The sequence below is a fragment of the Nicotiana attenuata genome, chromosome 6, assembly GCF_001879085.1.
Source record: "Nicotiana attenuata strain UT chromosome 6, NIATTr2, whole genome shotgun sequence".
Taxonomy (NCBI): Eukaryota; Viridiplantae; Streptophyta; class Magnoliopsida; order Solanales; family Solanaceae; genus Nicotiana; species Nicotiana attenuata.
In genome coordinates, this window is record NC_031994.1 from 70,403,080 (window position 1) to 70,418,246 (window position 15,167).

Consider the following 15,167-nt stretch of genomic DNA (forward strand, 5'->3'; position numbering starts at 1 on the left):
TTTTGGACACCTAAAAAAAATCCCCAAAAATTTCAAGAAATTTGGATAAATCTGAACAAATTCTCCAAGATTGGAGCTCCAGAAATTCCCCTAAAAAATGTTCTCCAAGAGGTTTGTTCTGGCTTGTTTGAATCCAAAACAACAGATTTATTTCTAGTTGTTCAGTGATTAAAGTTAAGAAGCTCTTTAGCTCCTTCGAGTTGAATTTGGTTCGATTCGAGTTGGTTGATTGGTTACTTGCTGGAAGTGTTAATCGCTGGGTTGATTTTTGGGCTTGTGGTGTCATTTTGGGTCTGAAATTGCCATATTAAATCCTCCTGTTGCCTACAAGTTGATCCCTGCTGATTTGAGACTAATTTGCTGCTGCTGTTACGTCTACTGTTGCTGACCTCTCTCTCTTCTCTCTTGTTATTTCATACTTCAGGTACACATCTCAAAACTACCTTGATGTAGCTGTTGAAACAGAAATGGGACCAGCATGTTCATATTCTCTGCTTCACGATATCTGTTGTATATTGATAGTTAGATATATGCTAGTTAGTGTGTATGTTGTCTGATGTGACACATGTTTGATTTGTAATAACTTGGACTTTGGACGATATTGGACTGTTAACTTTGAATTTGAATTTATTCATTCTGGAGTAGTACCCTCAGTGTAGTGTAGTTTGGTTTCCTATGATACTTGTTTACTAAAACTGAAAACTGGTTGTAAACATCAGCATATAGGCTCTTATTCGTGTTTGGTCCAGGCTTGATAAGCGTTCCTCAATAATTTAGTTAAGCCTAAAGCTTCAATATAATTTAGTTTAATAGGGTCAATAACATAGATTGGACAGATAAAATTGGGATAAAATCGGATTGTTTGTATGATAATCGTTAGCTTTGATACTTAACAACTACATCATACTTGGTTAAAGGTTGTCATTTGAAACATCGTAATTGAACTGGAGATTGTAATTCGATTTATTTCAGCAGTCCAATAGGTTTCATTCGAACATCAGTGATTACGTCCTTGCATAATTCAGTTTATTTTGGATATCAATAGGTCCTTGAGTCTAACTTGTCACAAAGTCAGTTGTTTAATGCATAAATCAGAGTGCATCGATCCAAATGCTTGTGGGCTCATCACAGGCTTGAACTGTCCAGCCCTTTATGAACAAATCGGGGCCTAGTGTCATGATAAAAACCCAAAGCTGGGCAAGTTTCAACATAAGCTGTATGTTCCTTCTTCCTGGGCCAATCTTCCAAGGCCCAAAACCGCTGGAAGCTAAAAATCCATTAAAATTTCATTAGGAATATGGGAATTAATTTGCAAATATAAATTTAGGTTCTCGAGTTAAGTGGCGGGTTTAAATTAAGAGGGTTCTCCCTTTTGTTTGAATTCAGACTTGAATTCGAGGCCCTAATTTATAAATGTAAATTAATTAGGCCCTTTAGAGACAAGATAAATGGAAAATCTTAGTTTGCTTTAAGTTGGCCCTTTAAATAAAAGTGAGATGAGCCTCGCCGCACAAAACATATAAATTGCGGGGCCCTCATTAAATATTTTATTAAAATATTTTAGAAATTCGGGACATGCCCTTTAGCGAATTTTCATGGCTTCCCACAAAGTTAATAAGGCGCTAGCCACTTTAGGCACGCTTTTAATAATTTTACTTTCCCAAACTCAGGTGCGCATTTCATGCAACCCAAATCCAAATCCCAAAACGTCGAATAAGAGGTGTTTAGGATCCGGGTGCATTTCATGTGACGTGATCCAAAAACACGCTCTTAAACGGCGTTCACTTTCGTAAAAACAAAAATAAACTAAAAGCGGTAAATAATCTTAAAATTGCACTATAGGTTTAAATATGTATAAAAACCAGATTTTAGCCATTTATGATAATTTAAGCGACCGTGCTAGAACCACGGGATCCGGGGGTGCCTAACACCTTCCCTCGGGTCAACAGAATTCCTTACACAGAATTTCTGGTTCGCAGACTCCAATTGGGAAGTCGAAATTTTCCTCGATTTGGGATTTAAATTAAATCGGTGACTTGGGACACCAAAAGCCAATCCTATCCCAAGTGGCGACTCTAAAAATAAATGATCCCATTTCGAATAATGTCACTTTAAATGGAAAAACTCCCTTATACATTTATCCTTCGGGGTAGGTGTGTAAAAAAGGAGGTGTGACATCCAGTACTACAAGCTACAAGGAACGTTATGTATCTTTGAGAGTTTTAGGCTTGCGAGTATTTCTATTTTTTTTCACAATGTTACATTATGTTTTATTTCAGTTTGTAGAAACATCTTTTCTTCTAATTTTGATTGAAATTCATGTCTTCACTATTTTTAGAATAATTATGTAGTTCTTTCAGAATCAACTACAAAAAATTCCATTATAATCATAAAAGACCGGACTCGAATGCATCTGGTGTGACGATGCGGCCGGTCGTCTTAAGAATTTACGCCCCGATCCCCCATTAACTGCTTCCCCTAAGTTCATTTCTGCTATTTTGGTTTGCCGGGACGTTCGATATTGAGTTTTGGAGAATTTTGGGACACTTAGTCCCTAAATGAGAGCTTAAGTGTGGAAAAGTGGTCCGTAGTCAGAACAGTGTGAAGACGACCTCGGAATGGAAATTCGATGGTCCTGCTAGCTCCGTTTGGTGATTTCGGGGTTGGGAGCGTGTTCAGAATGTATTTTGGAAGTCCGTAGCTCTTTTAGGCTTGAAATGCCGAAGGTTGAATTTTTAAAGTTTCCGGTCCGATAGTGAATTTTTGACCCCGAGGGCCGGAATGGAATTCCGGAAGTTGCAGTAGCTGCGTCGTGTCATTTGGGATGTGTGTGCAAAATTTTAGGTCATTCGGACGTGTTTTGGTTGGGTTTTTGATCGAAAATGTATTTTGATGGAATTTGAAGTTCTTAGGCTCAAATCCTTGAATTAATCGAGTTTCCAACGTTGTTTTAGGTGGTTTAAGGATTGGTACAAGTTTGAATGAGGTATTAGGTGTTATGGGTGCTTTTGGTTGAGGTCCCAGGGGCCTCGGGATAATTTCGGGTGGTTAACGCAAGAACTTTTGAAGTGTTGCAGCAGCTGAACCATTGCTGCTTCTGGTATTTTTGCACCTGCGGCTTGGGAACCGCAGATGCGGCGCCGCAGAGGCGGCTAAATGGCCGCAGAAGCGGTTTTGCTCCTTTCCCTCAAAAACTGCAGAAGCGGTGCTTTTCCCGCATAAGCGGAGCCGCAGAAGCGGTGCTTTTCCCGCAGAAGCGGCTCAGGCATCGCAGATGCGGCTCCAGCATTTCGTTAGTTTCCGTAGAAGCGGATTGTCCCTCGCAGATGCGCTTCCGCACCTGCGGCTAATTTCTCGCAGATGCGGTCCTGGCCATTTAATTGTAGACCGCAAAAGCGGCTTGTTTCCGCATAAGCGGTCCCTTGTCCGCAGAAGCGGAAATACTTGAGCAGATATAGAAATTTCGAGAGTTTGATTTCATAAGTTAGAAAAATCAATTTGAGCTCGGGTAAGGGCGATTTTCAGAGGGTTTTGAAGAGGAGATTATTGGGTAACGTTTATTTAATCCCTTCTCGTTATATTTCATCATTTTGTAGTTAAATCCATCATTAAAATTCGAATTTGGGATCAAAATTGGAAGAATTTGGGGTAAAACTTCATAGGCTAAACCATTGAATTTTGAGTGGGCATTTGACCTCCGATTTGGGAGATATTTATATGGTTAGACTCGTGAGAGTACGGGGGTTCTGAAATGTGAAAATTATTTGATTCCGAGGCATTGGCCTGAAGGGCATTTTGGTCATTTCACCTAATTTCACATCGTAGCTTTGAATTAAATAGCAAAACCAGTTGCTTGCAATGTTATTTACAATGTGTAATTGAATTGAATAGATTTGGGCCATTTGGAGTCGGATACTCGTGGCAAGGGCGTGGTTTCCAGCTGATATTGAGCCGGTTCGAGGTAAGTGGCTTGTCTAACCTTGTGTGGGGGACCTTTCCCCTTAGGATTTTGTTATTTGGTATTTGAGAGCCTTGTACGTGAGGTGACGAGCGCGTACTTGAGCCAATTGTTGAAAATCCGATTTTTACTTAAGATATTGCGATTGAGTTCCCTTCATATTTGCTTTATTCTACTTGCAATTATAGCCTGTGCTAGATTAGGAAAGCATGTTTAGTTGATTTAACTTGTCTAATTGCTTAAGTTGCCTTAACTGTACTACGTGAAGCATGCTAGGCCAGTACTAACTGTTGCTTGTCTTTTGTACTTTATTTCTGTGAACATTCTGGTTATGGTTGCGCTTTTATATTGGGACTACGGATCTGGGATTCCGGTAGCTCCCCCCCTTGTCTGTTTACTTTGGGACTACGGGTTCAATTCCAGGTAGATCCCCCTGCACTTTTACTTTGGGACTGCGGGTTAGATTCCCGATAGATCCCCCCTGCACTTTTACTTTGGGACTGCGGGTTAGATTCCCGATAGATCCCCCTGCACATTGATGATTGGACTACGGGATGGTATCCCGGGAGATCCTTCGGATTTACATATATGATGGGCTACGGGACGATATTCCAGGGACCCACTGGACAGTTGAAAAGGAAAGGACTACAGGACGGTACCCTGGGAGATCCTCTTGTTATCATTGGTATTGAGCGGTACATATTCTGTGTTTACTCTGTTTCCTTGTGTAGATGTTATCGTCTTACTTGACCTGTCTTATCTCACTGGTGTACTCATTATTTCTGTCAGATTTTCATACTGTTGATTATTATTATATTTTACCTCAGTAGGGCCCTGACCTTCCTCGTCACTACCCAACCGAGGTTAGGCTTGGCACTTACTGAGTACCGCTGTGGTGTACTCATGCCCTTCCTGCGCATGTTTTTCATATGCAGATCCAGGTACCTCTTCTCAGGCGCACTATCCTTGAGGCGAGGATATACACGGAGACATCGAGGTATATCTGCCGCGTCCGCAGACCAGGTGTCTCTATTCTGTTCCAGCTTTAGTATTTAGTTTATCCCTTTCCTCTCAGTTGTTTAGATATTCAGGAGTTAGAGCAGCGTACTATGTTTCTGTTAGCCTGTGGTTCCCGTGAGTTTCCGGGTTTTGGGATTGAGTTGTAGACTTCCGCATTTTTTTTAAGTTGTATAGGCCGAGCGGCCTTATATGCAGTTATTATTTTTTAATATGTTTAGCTTTATTTAACCATTTCGCTAGTTAAGTTGTTATTTCCGCATCGATAGGCTTACCTAGTTGTAGGAACTAGGTGTCATCACGACATGTTCATGGAGGGTGAACTGGGGTCGTGACATCCGGATACATGGTTATATTCTTGAACAGAGAAAGAAGGTTTGATCTTCAAAACATGTAAGAGCAGATTAATAAAAATATAATAAATATATTCTACTTTTGCGATAGTGATTCATTTTTTATAATCGTTTGGAAATAATTACTAGAGTACTTTTTTATTAATAAAAAATAGTACAATTTTATGAGGAAAAATAAAAAAGATTATCTTTTGTTAGTTGTTAACCGGGTTTGTGTCTTCTAGAATGAACTTAAGAATATATAGCTTTCCAACAAAAATTTAGAAAAAACTCTTAAATCTCAAGGATGTGTATTCAAAATTTAAAATAATGTTAATCATAAAACAGGGTAATATTTAAGTTGAGTATATAGTGTCTAAGATGATTGATGACTTCTTATGAGATTGAGTTTCTTACTATTATCAGAGTTATCTAAATATGTTCAACAATCATTACTTTTAGGAGTTTATTTATTTTTTATTTAACTTCTATCATATACAATATTTTTAGGAGTTTTTAAAAAAAAAAATCAATTTATTGAGACAGGGTACCCATAAACTAGTCTATATCTATATTATATTAAAAGCACGAATGTCCTTAGCGAAATGTCGTTCGTCTTTTTTACCTTTTAAAAGTAGTTTTTATATTAAACAAAATTATAATTTAATTATTCTCCTAATATGTAGGATTGTAAAATCAAATAAAATTTTGATTATTAAATTTTTCCTTATTTTATCTATGTAAATACTCATAATAATATTTAGAACTATTAAAATTTACTATAAATAAACAACTTTGACTTTTCTAGATCCTTCTTCCCGTTAAAAACGTACTCCTAAATTTAAGGGAAAAAACTAATTTGAATTAAATTATAATTCCTTCAAAATGCACTAACAACCAAGCGGTAGCAAATGGCCTCTAACAATTTTTTTTTATTAATTTGATTTCTTTGAAATAATTTTTTAGAAAATAAATGTCCTAAATGTAAATAGAAAAGAAAATTGTCTTTTTAAGAAGGAGCATAGTTTTCTTTTGAGTATTTAGCAATTCCAAATTTATATATAAAAGAAATGTAAAATAAATTATAAAATTCACTTTGATTTACACGGTTAAAAGAAAAATAGAATATTCGTAAATTATAATATAAATAATAAAAGGTAATACCCTGAATTTCCTACCATAAATAAATGAGAAAAATAGTTTTCAAGAAGGAATTAAATTGCCTTTAATTTCTAAAATCTAGGTTAAATAAAGGAGAAAAATATCTTTTCAAGAAGGGATCAATATTTGCAATTCCAAATTTCTATAACTTTGCTATTTATCAAACAAAAACTTATGAATTGTTTATTTGCCTTTTTAATTACTCCTAACATTTTGGTTTTTAAGAATGTTATATTTTTATATTGAACATATAATTTAACTTTTTTTTTTTTTTTTTGGGAAAGTGCCAAATTCATATAATTCAATGTAAGAAACGAAGCATCCTTGCTTTTTATTAAATTATAGTTAATGTGCCTTTGTCTCCAAAAGCAAAAAAATTATAACACAAACAACTATTTATGGATGAACATATTTTTTGTAACATTGATAGATCATATTACCCTTCAATAATGTACTATTTCTTCAAAATATTATAGATACAAGATTATAAAATTATTTAATAATGATATAGGTAAAACTATAGTATATTCAAGGTTTCTTATATAATTGTGATATCCTCTTTATTGTTTATTTTTTTTTATAGAATAATACATGTTACATTCAGCTTAATTTTTTAAGTTGTTTTCTATAAAGAAGCTTAGAGGTTATAGACTTACTTATATACTGTCGTGAGTTATGCTAATACAAATTAACATATTGTGCTTATTATAAGCTTTTAAACTAAATGCAAAGTCCATATATCGAAATTCAATAAGATATATCAGGACTTTGTGAGGTGACGTTTCTTTTCTTATAGAATTAGTTAAACTAATTAACATTCATAATTTTAGGAAGTTAACTATTTCCTTTAGTTTAAATTCTGTATCAAGATATTTTTAATAATATTTGTGTGATTTTTATAAAGATTTTGATAGTACACGCGCAACGCCCATACATTAAAACTAGTAAAATAAAAAGTATAAGCTAAACTAGGATCACACACGGAAAGAACGAAATAATACCTGTCACATTATAAACTTCATTCTTGACTACGAAATAAGAAACATTGAATGTGGTGAGAAATCAAACCAATAATTCACGGATCCACTCTTACCACTAACACACATGCAATTCCAGTGGCCTAATAAATCAAACACAAAGCAAAGATACAAAACACGACACTCAGCTAAAAAGAACATAAAATATTACAAAGTCATGATTCTTCGAAGTGTAATCTCTTCACACCAACCTTATTCTCGCTCGCTAACACACATGACACTTCTATCCCCAACTCCATCCCATTTTCATATGCCTCAAAATTCCCCCAAAAACAAAAACGTCGCCGTTATCGGTGCAGGTTCCGCGGGCCTCGTTACAGCCCGAGAACTCCAACGAGAAGGTCACAGTGTCGTTGTATTTGAACGAGAAAATCAATTAGGTGGCACATGGGTTTACACGCCCGCCACAGAATCCGACCCGATTGGGATCGACACGAACCGGGAAATCGTTCACTCAAGTCTCTATTCATCTCTTCGTGTTAACCTTCCTCGGGAAGTAATGGGTTATCGGGATTACCCGTTTGTGGCAAAGAAAAAGCCTAATAGAGACCCGAGGAGGTATCCTGGTCATAAAGAAGTGTTCGATTATTTGGAGGATTTTGCGGTTGATTTTGGGCTTACTGGACTTGTGAGGTTTGGGATGGAAGTGGGCCATGTGGGATTATTGGAGAATGGAAAATGGAAGGTTAGTTCTAAAAAGAGAGAGAATGATGTTGTGTTTGTTCATGAGGAATATGATGCTGTAGTTATATGCAATGGACATTATACTGAACCAAGAACTGCTGATATTCCTGGTAAAAATTTGATCTTTAGCTCTTTCTAGTTTGAACAGAGTAAGTACTATTTTCTTTTGGTTGCTTTTAAATTTGTGGTGGTTGTAGATTCTTTGATATAATAAGTCAAATGATGATGAAATTGTCTGCTCGTAACTGAGTTTCTTATGAATATTTCAAGTATTTGGTAATCCAATTATATTCTGATCTTTAACTCTTCACATTTGAATAGAATATTGGAGTATCTCATTTAGTCACGTTTCAATTTGTGGTAATGGTAGATTCTTTAGCTTATATTCAATGTTTCTGATGAAGTCTTTGTAAATAAAGTTTGGTATGAATATTTCAAGTATTTGGTAATCGAACTGTACTAGCCATTAGCCAAGTTGATTTGTACATTGAGCTAACAGTTCCATCCTGTTTTACTAGTGGTGGCCGATCAAAGTTAATCTTTTTGAGCGTCAGCATTATGTGCATGCTGTTTGTCAAGGTTTTCTTAGGAAATTTTGGTTTCCCATCTGTATTGAAATGTTTTTTCCTTTTCTCTTTCTGTTGTTGAGGCAGTGTCACAATGAATAGTGAATATTGTACGATAAAAGATTAGCCTTTTTAAGCTTCCATTATTTATTTATTCAGACATAATTTTTGTTTGGTCATGAGACACGCATATGATAAGTAATTTTTTTTTGGTTAATTGTTATGGTTTGCATGTTGCAAGCAGTTGTTTTTTGAGTTGGCACTTCTATTCTGTTTTTCTCCTTATTCAAGATGACCTTATGAGATAGCAGTAAAGTATTGTAGAATTTCAAGTTCAAAGTTTGCCTGAGGTTTACTTTCTTTTCTTTTTTCATTTTAACATCATTATATGTCATTATTATATTAGTTGCTTTGAGACTATTTGTGAGTTGTCATTATTATTTGACATGCTATGTCAATATGCAGTTTTTGAGGTTTCTAACTGGAGGCCTTTAGCCTTTCAGGAATAAAAGTCTGGCCCGGAAAGCAAATTCACAGCCACAATTACCGTGTTCCTGATCCTTTTCGAGACCAAGTATGTGTCAGGTTCATTGTTTCTTTAAGATGTTAATGTTTCTGAGTTAGTACTGTGGCTGCGTGGCTGAAATGCTTGCAGTAATTTCGATTATGAATTTCTTGGAAATTTCGACAATCGTATCCTCCCTCCAGCAAATAAGGTGGAGTGGGCAAGGCAGAGAAGACAGGAAATATGATATTCTATTACATGAGATTTCCGGCTACACATAATAGACTGTTGAACCTGAACATCTTTTGACAATTCTATAATTTAAGTGTTACTTTTGCATGAAGCACTGGACATATGAAGGATGACACTACAAACACCGATAACCTTTTAATTTAATCGACCTGTTTGTTTATAAATTAATATTAATGCTTAGAAGCTATAGTGGTCCTTTTTTCATGAAGCTGTTTAGATATATGGTAGACTATACGGAAAGTGAACATACTTGTATGCTCATTCGAGCCTAGTCGTGACATGGGATAAATGCTCCCTGGTTGTATCAGCTTCCATGCTTTGACTAATATATTGCAAAGAAAAAATATCATCTTATTGCCAGATCATATGACATTTCTACATTTTGGTACCATATTCAGAGTATATCATATATGATAAATGGTTTGACAGGTTGTTGTGCTGATAGGGAGTGCTGCAAGTGCTACTGATATCTCCAGAGAAATCGCTGAAGTTGCTAAAGAGGTCCACATTTCTTCTAGATCAGCTACAAGTGGAGTTCCGCTGAAGCTGCCTGGCTATGATAATGTTTGGCAACATTCTATGGTAAAATTGTTTTTTTCATGTATATTTATGTGGTTTTTATCAACACGAGATGCTGAATCTTCAGTTGTCTAAATGATGCAGATTGAATCTGTTGGTATCGATGGTGGTGTGAATTTTCGAGACGGGTCCAAAGTCCTTGCCGACATCATCCTACACTGCACAGGGTGAGTGATTAGTCCTGTTGAAACTTTCCTTTTCATCCCCAGGTTAAAGAAAGCAAAAGGAAGGTGACGGCGATAGCCTGTTCTTTTTCTTTTCAGGAAAAATGAAAGGGTAATACACTTCTGTTTTTCCTAGGTTCATATAATGATATAAATGGCGAGGTGAACTGACCTTGTAAAAAACAAAAGAATGGTGAGGTCAAGAGATAATCAATAAGGAAGTGAGATGATTGGGGTAGACTATGGATCCAAAGGTTAGAAACAGTAAATAAAGTAGTTGATCTGCTCTTGAGTAGCCCAGTCTCAAAATAAAGCATGTACTCTTTAATACCTTAAACTTTAAGTTTTTTTTAAAAAAAAAAGAAAACCTTAAGCTTAAAAGAATGTTAATCAATATTTTCATAGGGAAGAAACCAAGAATTATTACCATGTTAACCATAAGGCTGCATGGTTCTAATTGTTCTTGCCTTTTTTAAACCCTTTTTTCTTATTTTGGGGACGCTGTATATTATTGAAAATATAGTCTATAGAAAGGTAAAAGCCAGATTTGGTGAGATATTGTGAGTTTGGCGAAAGGACAGAAAACTTCTCTGTTTTTGTAAAGAAAAGTTATTTTTCAACTAAATGAATATTATTTATGTGAGTTTGGTAGTACAGACCTCCTAATTCACCTTGAGAGATCTCTAACTTTGCTTTTATAATGAGAATAATTGCTATTAATCTTACAAGATAGTCAAATTGATGGGAGGATGAAGTATTCAAGAAAGTTGCTTATCTATGTTTCCTAGGTACAAGTATCATTTTCCTTTCCTTGAAACTAATGGGCTAGTAACTGTGGACGACAACCGGGTTGGGCCACTTTACAAACACATTTTTCCACCAGCCTTTGCTCCAAGTCTTTCATTTGTTGGGCTGCCTTGGAAGGTAAAATTAAGAGATTCTGTGCTTGGGTTTATCAATTTGCATTTTAAATGGCGGACATGAACAAAGTATTTGTCTGTGGTTGGCACCAGGTTATACCATTCCCCTTGTGTGAATTGCAAAGCAAGTGGATTGCTGGTGTTTTATCTGGTCGCATTTCTCTTCCATCAAAGGAAGATATGAATGCTGATATTGAGGCTTTTTACTCATTCATGGAAGCCGCTTGCATTCCAAAGCGGTACACTCACAGTATGGATGATTATCAGGTATAACATCTGCCAAAACTTGTCGAATGGTTGAAGGTTTCTATTTCTGTTCTATGTGTCGTCTCCTTTTCCTTTCCTTTTATACTTCATGCCTATTCTTAACATACAAAAGTTCTAGGCTACACCACCTTAGTTAATTTGGAAACGAAAAAGAGAAGAAATGAAACTGAAGAACTAGAGAGTAGTAAGCTTCTGTCATTATGAGCAAATGCAAGTGGTTGGTCATACGAAAATCCATGCAGAGTTGGCTTGTCATCGTTCTTTAGCACATTTACATCCAAGTTATCTTTTTATAGGATATGAATCTCTGTGTGTGGTTGGCATATGTACATCTGTATATGCGGCTAAACTAGTTTTGGCATGGAAACACCAAATGGCTATGGCCGTTCTATATGACAAAGTAGCTCTAGTGCTCATCATTCATATCTTATAGGTTAACCAAAAGAGTGACACATATGTCTTGCCTCGTTGACAATCCCCATCTTTACAGTTTGACTATGATGATTGGTTGGCTGCTGAGTGTGGATCTCCACCCTCTGAAGAATGGAGAAAGCAAATGTATTTTATCTCAAGAAAGAATAAAAAGACTCAGCCCGAGACATATCGTGACCAGTGGGATGATGATGACTTGATCATTGAAGCTCATGAAGACTTTGTAAAATATATTCCTGAAATAGTTCAAGCACAGAAGCTTTACAGATGATTTTTCGGGAGAACTGGCATGCAATATGCTTGAATTGTTTTTTTTTTTAATTGTTACAGGAAAATGTAGCTCAATAAATTGAGAAGTATAGATACAACTGGATATTCCTCTATTAATTTCAATTGTAACTCTGCCGTCAAAATACATTGCAAGTCATACAGGCTATTTATGCTTGTACACTTATTCAATAAGATTCTGGTGATTTCCCAGTTCCTTCTCAGATAACCGAATATAATGTATCAGGACATGAAAAACAAAAACAAGATAGATTAAACAGAGGTTTACATATTTATTTGGGGACAATTTGATGCTCAAGTGCAATTACAAAACTAATGTGGCCTTGCCTAGTCATGTAACTTGATAAAGACATCTGTCTAGGGATCAAGGGGACAATATACCAAGTCATGGATAAAAGTCATAAAACAGGTGATGAAATATCTCAACCATTCTCAAATTTTCATTTTCCCGCTGAATGGTCACATTTGCTCTGAAACCTGTTTGATTTAGAAAAATAACTACTGCTTTATAACATACGAAATAGAAAGATACCTGGGAAAAAGGAATGACTAATAGAAGTAGCTTAACATGTTTGCTTTAATTAAAGGATAAATAATCTCAATTAATTAACACAGTAGGTATCCCGTAAATAATTGAGGTGCGTGTAAGCTGGTTCGGACACCACGATTATAAAAACAAAAGTAACACATAGATTAAACTCAAAATAATAGGAAAAGAAAACTCTATGTATGCAAGTTAGCTTAACGCCGAGATAGACGAGTGGGTAGGTGGGTTAGGTGAATCTCTCGCGCATTCGCTTTTATTTACACATTTTAAATTGTACACTCAAAAAGGAAGAGAGGAATATATAACATGGTTACTTGGACTGTTTCAAAATTCTTTTGGTTTGATATTTAAAATGCTTCAAAATTAAATTTGTATACATTTGTACAGTTGCTTTCAACTATGATTTCAATTATATTTTTCATTTTGTGTGGAGCTACTTGTATGCATTCATAGAGGTAACTAATAAGCAAATTAGTGCGAAAATTGATAGATACCTAAAAAGAAAGTGAGTACTCCTAACATGTCGGAAAGACGGCAAGTCATGTTAGGCCAAACAAAGCAGGCACAAAATAGTTAAATACTCGTCTTAACACCCGATGTTTACGGTGGGTGTACAAACGACCGACAAACCGCACCAAATTAATAATTTGAATCAAATCGAGGAAAAAAATTCGATTATGATTTGGTTTGATTTGGTTTGGTGATGGTAAAAAACCCCGACCATAATTGATTTGGTTTGGTTTTAACTAAAAAAAAGTCAAACTAAAACCAAACCAACCCGACATTACATGTATAAACTTTTACTTTTTGAATGCTATAATAAATTTTATAGTCCATAAATATTAGTAACTCAAATAAACCTCAAACCAAAATCAAATCAATATTAATACTAATAAAAGACATTCAATTAAATTGTTGTAGGAATGACAATAGTGTTGGATGTCTATTTTTTTAGTTTTTCATGGTTCAGATAAAATGCACAATTTTTTTTAGAGAAACTTTCAGAAACCACTATGTTTTAGTGGTTATTAGCTAGTTGTAGCTACCATTTACTATATTACTTCCTATAGCTATGTTTTCAGGTTTTTAGAGTGTATTCGGTGTATTTAAGCTACTGTATTCATGAATACAATAGCATTTCTAGGCGTGAAACAAGGGATTACAGCTAGACAGATTTTTGTATTCGAGTGTATCTGATTGTATTCATGGCGTGAAACATGGGATTACAGCTGGACAGATTATCGTATTCGACTGTATTCACGGCGTAAAACTGGGGATTACACTGTTTTTAAACGGAAAGTGAATCAATTAACATAATAGACTCCTAATATAACTCAACAAACTCAATTATAACACACAAATTTTGTATTTCCAGTTATAAAAAAGATTCTCAACCGAAAAACACCCCAAAACATAGCAATCTTCAGAGAAATTATATAATACATATGAATACATAAATTATATTAATTAAAAAAAATATGAATACATTAATGGCATATAGCGAGACAGTGAATACAGTGAAATACATAGAATACATCGGGATATATTGAAATACAATAAAAAAAAAGACAGTGAATACAATGAAATATATGGAATGCAGCGAGATACAATGAAAAAAAAGACAATGAATACAATGAAATACATGAAAATACAGCGTGATACATTGAAATATATTAACAGAAAATTCAAGTTGCTCAGCCCCAAACTCCGCCGTCTTTGTTCAAGAAGAAACCATAATTTTCGGCGAATCCGTCGTCGACGTCAGAAGTGGAGCGCCGCCGTCGAGCATGATAATCTTTATAGAGCTTCGCCTAAACAAGCTAGATTGAGGATTCGAAATCAGAGAAGGATAGGTTTGTTGATGCGTTGAATTCCGGCCCGATTCATGCGTCTCCGCCGGCGGGAGCTGTTGCGTCGCCGACTGTTCACGACGAAAACCCAAATTGTAAATTTAAAAAAAAAACACAAAGTATGTAAGAATGACAAGACATCAAGTACCCTATTCGCTACAGCACGAAGAACATTCATTCAACAAGCAGTCAAGTGACAAAAATCCCAGAAAACTTAAAAGGGTTTAATGAAAATAATCTAAAACAATCAACATCGGAAGCAGATCTTAAATAAAAGGAAGAAGAAGAAGAAGAAACATACTGGAGTTGGCCATGGAGATTTCGTTGCCTTCACTAGGGTCAAGCCAGAGAGGCAGCATATTTTATGAGAGAGAGGGCATCGTATTTTATGGCTTAAGGGTAGGAGGTGACCATAAATAGATATTTGGCTATAAAAATCAAAAGGTAGTTATAGAATATAATTTTTTAAAATGGTATTTATTTAAAATAAATAAGGTATCAACCTTTGCTATAGGAGGTAACTAATCATGTAAAAATAGTACTTGTTAGTCGTACTTATTTTAACAACTTAATAATTTTAGATTATGCTTATTTTCATTATGGCTTAT

General features: G+C 35.4%; 1 protein-coding gene across 1 annotated transcript; it reads left to right on the forward strand.

Moving 5' to 3' along the window:
- LOC109227169 (flavin-containing monooxygenase FMO GS-OX-like 4) lies at positions 7,536-12,358 on the forward strand. Its single transcript, XM_019392222.1, has 7 exons — positions 7,536-8,299; positions 9,259-9,329; positions 9,942-10,094; positions 10,176-10,258; positions 11,044-11,179; positions 11,269-11,442; positions 11,933-12,358. Exons 1-7 carry the CDS (start codon positions 7,573-7,575, stop codon positions 12,143-12,145), a joined length of 1,557 nt encoding a protein of 518 aa, XP_019247767.1. The 5' UTR covers positions 7,536-7,572; the 3' UTR covers positions 12,146-12,358.

Excerpts from the sequence above, each read along its gene's own strand:
- LOC109227169 (XM_019392222.1), top strand. The coding sequence starts at position 7,573 with ATGCAATTCCAGTGGCCTAATAAATCAAACACAAAGCAAAGATACAAA. Across the intron at positions 10,259-11,043 it reads ATCATCCTACACTGCACAGG|GTACAAGTATCATTTTCCTT; the intron begins GTGAGTGATTAG and ends TATGTTTCCTAG. Across the intron at positions 11,180-11,268 it reads TTGTTGGGCTGCCTTGGAAG|GTTATACCATTCCCCTTGTG; the intron begins GTAAAATTAAGA and ends GGTTGGCACCAG.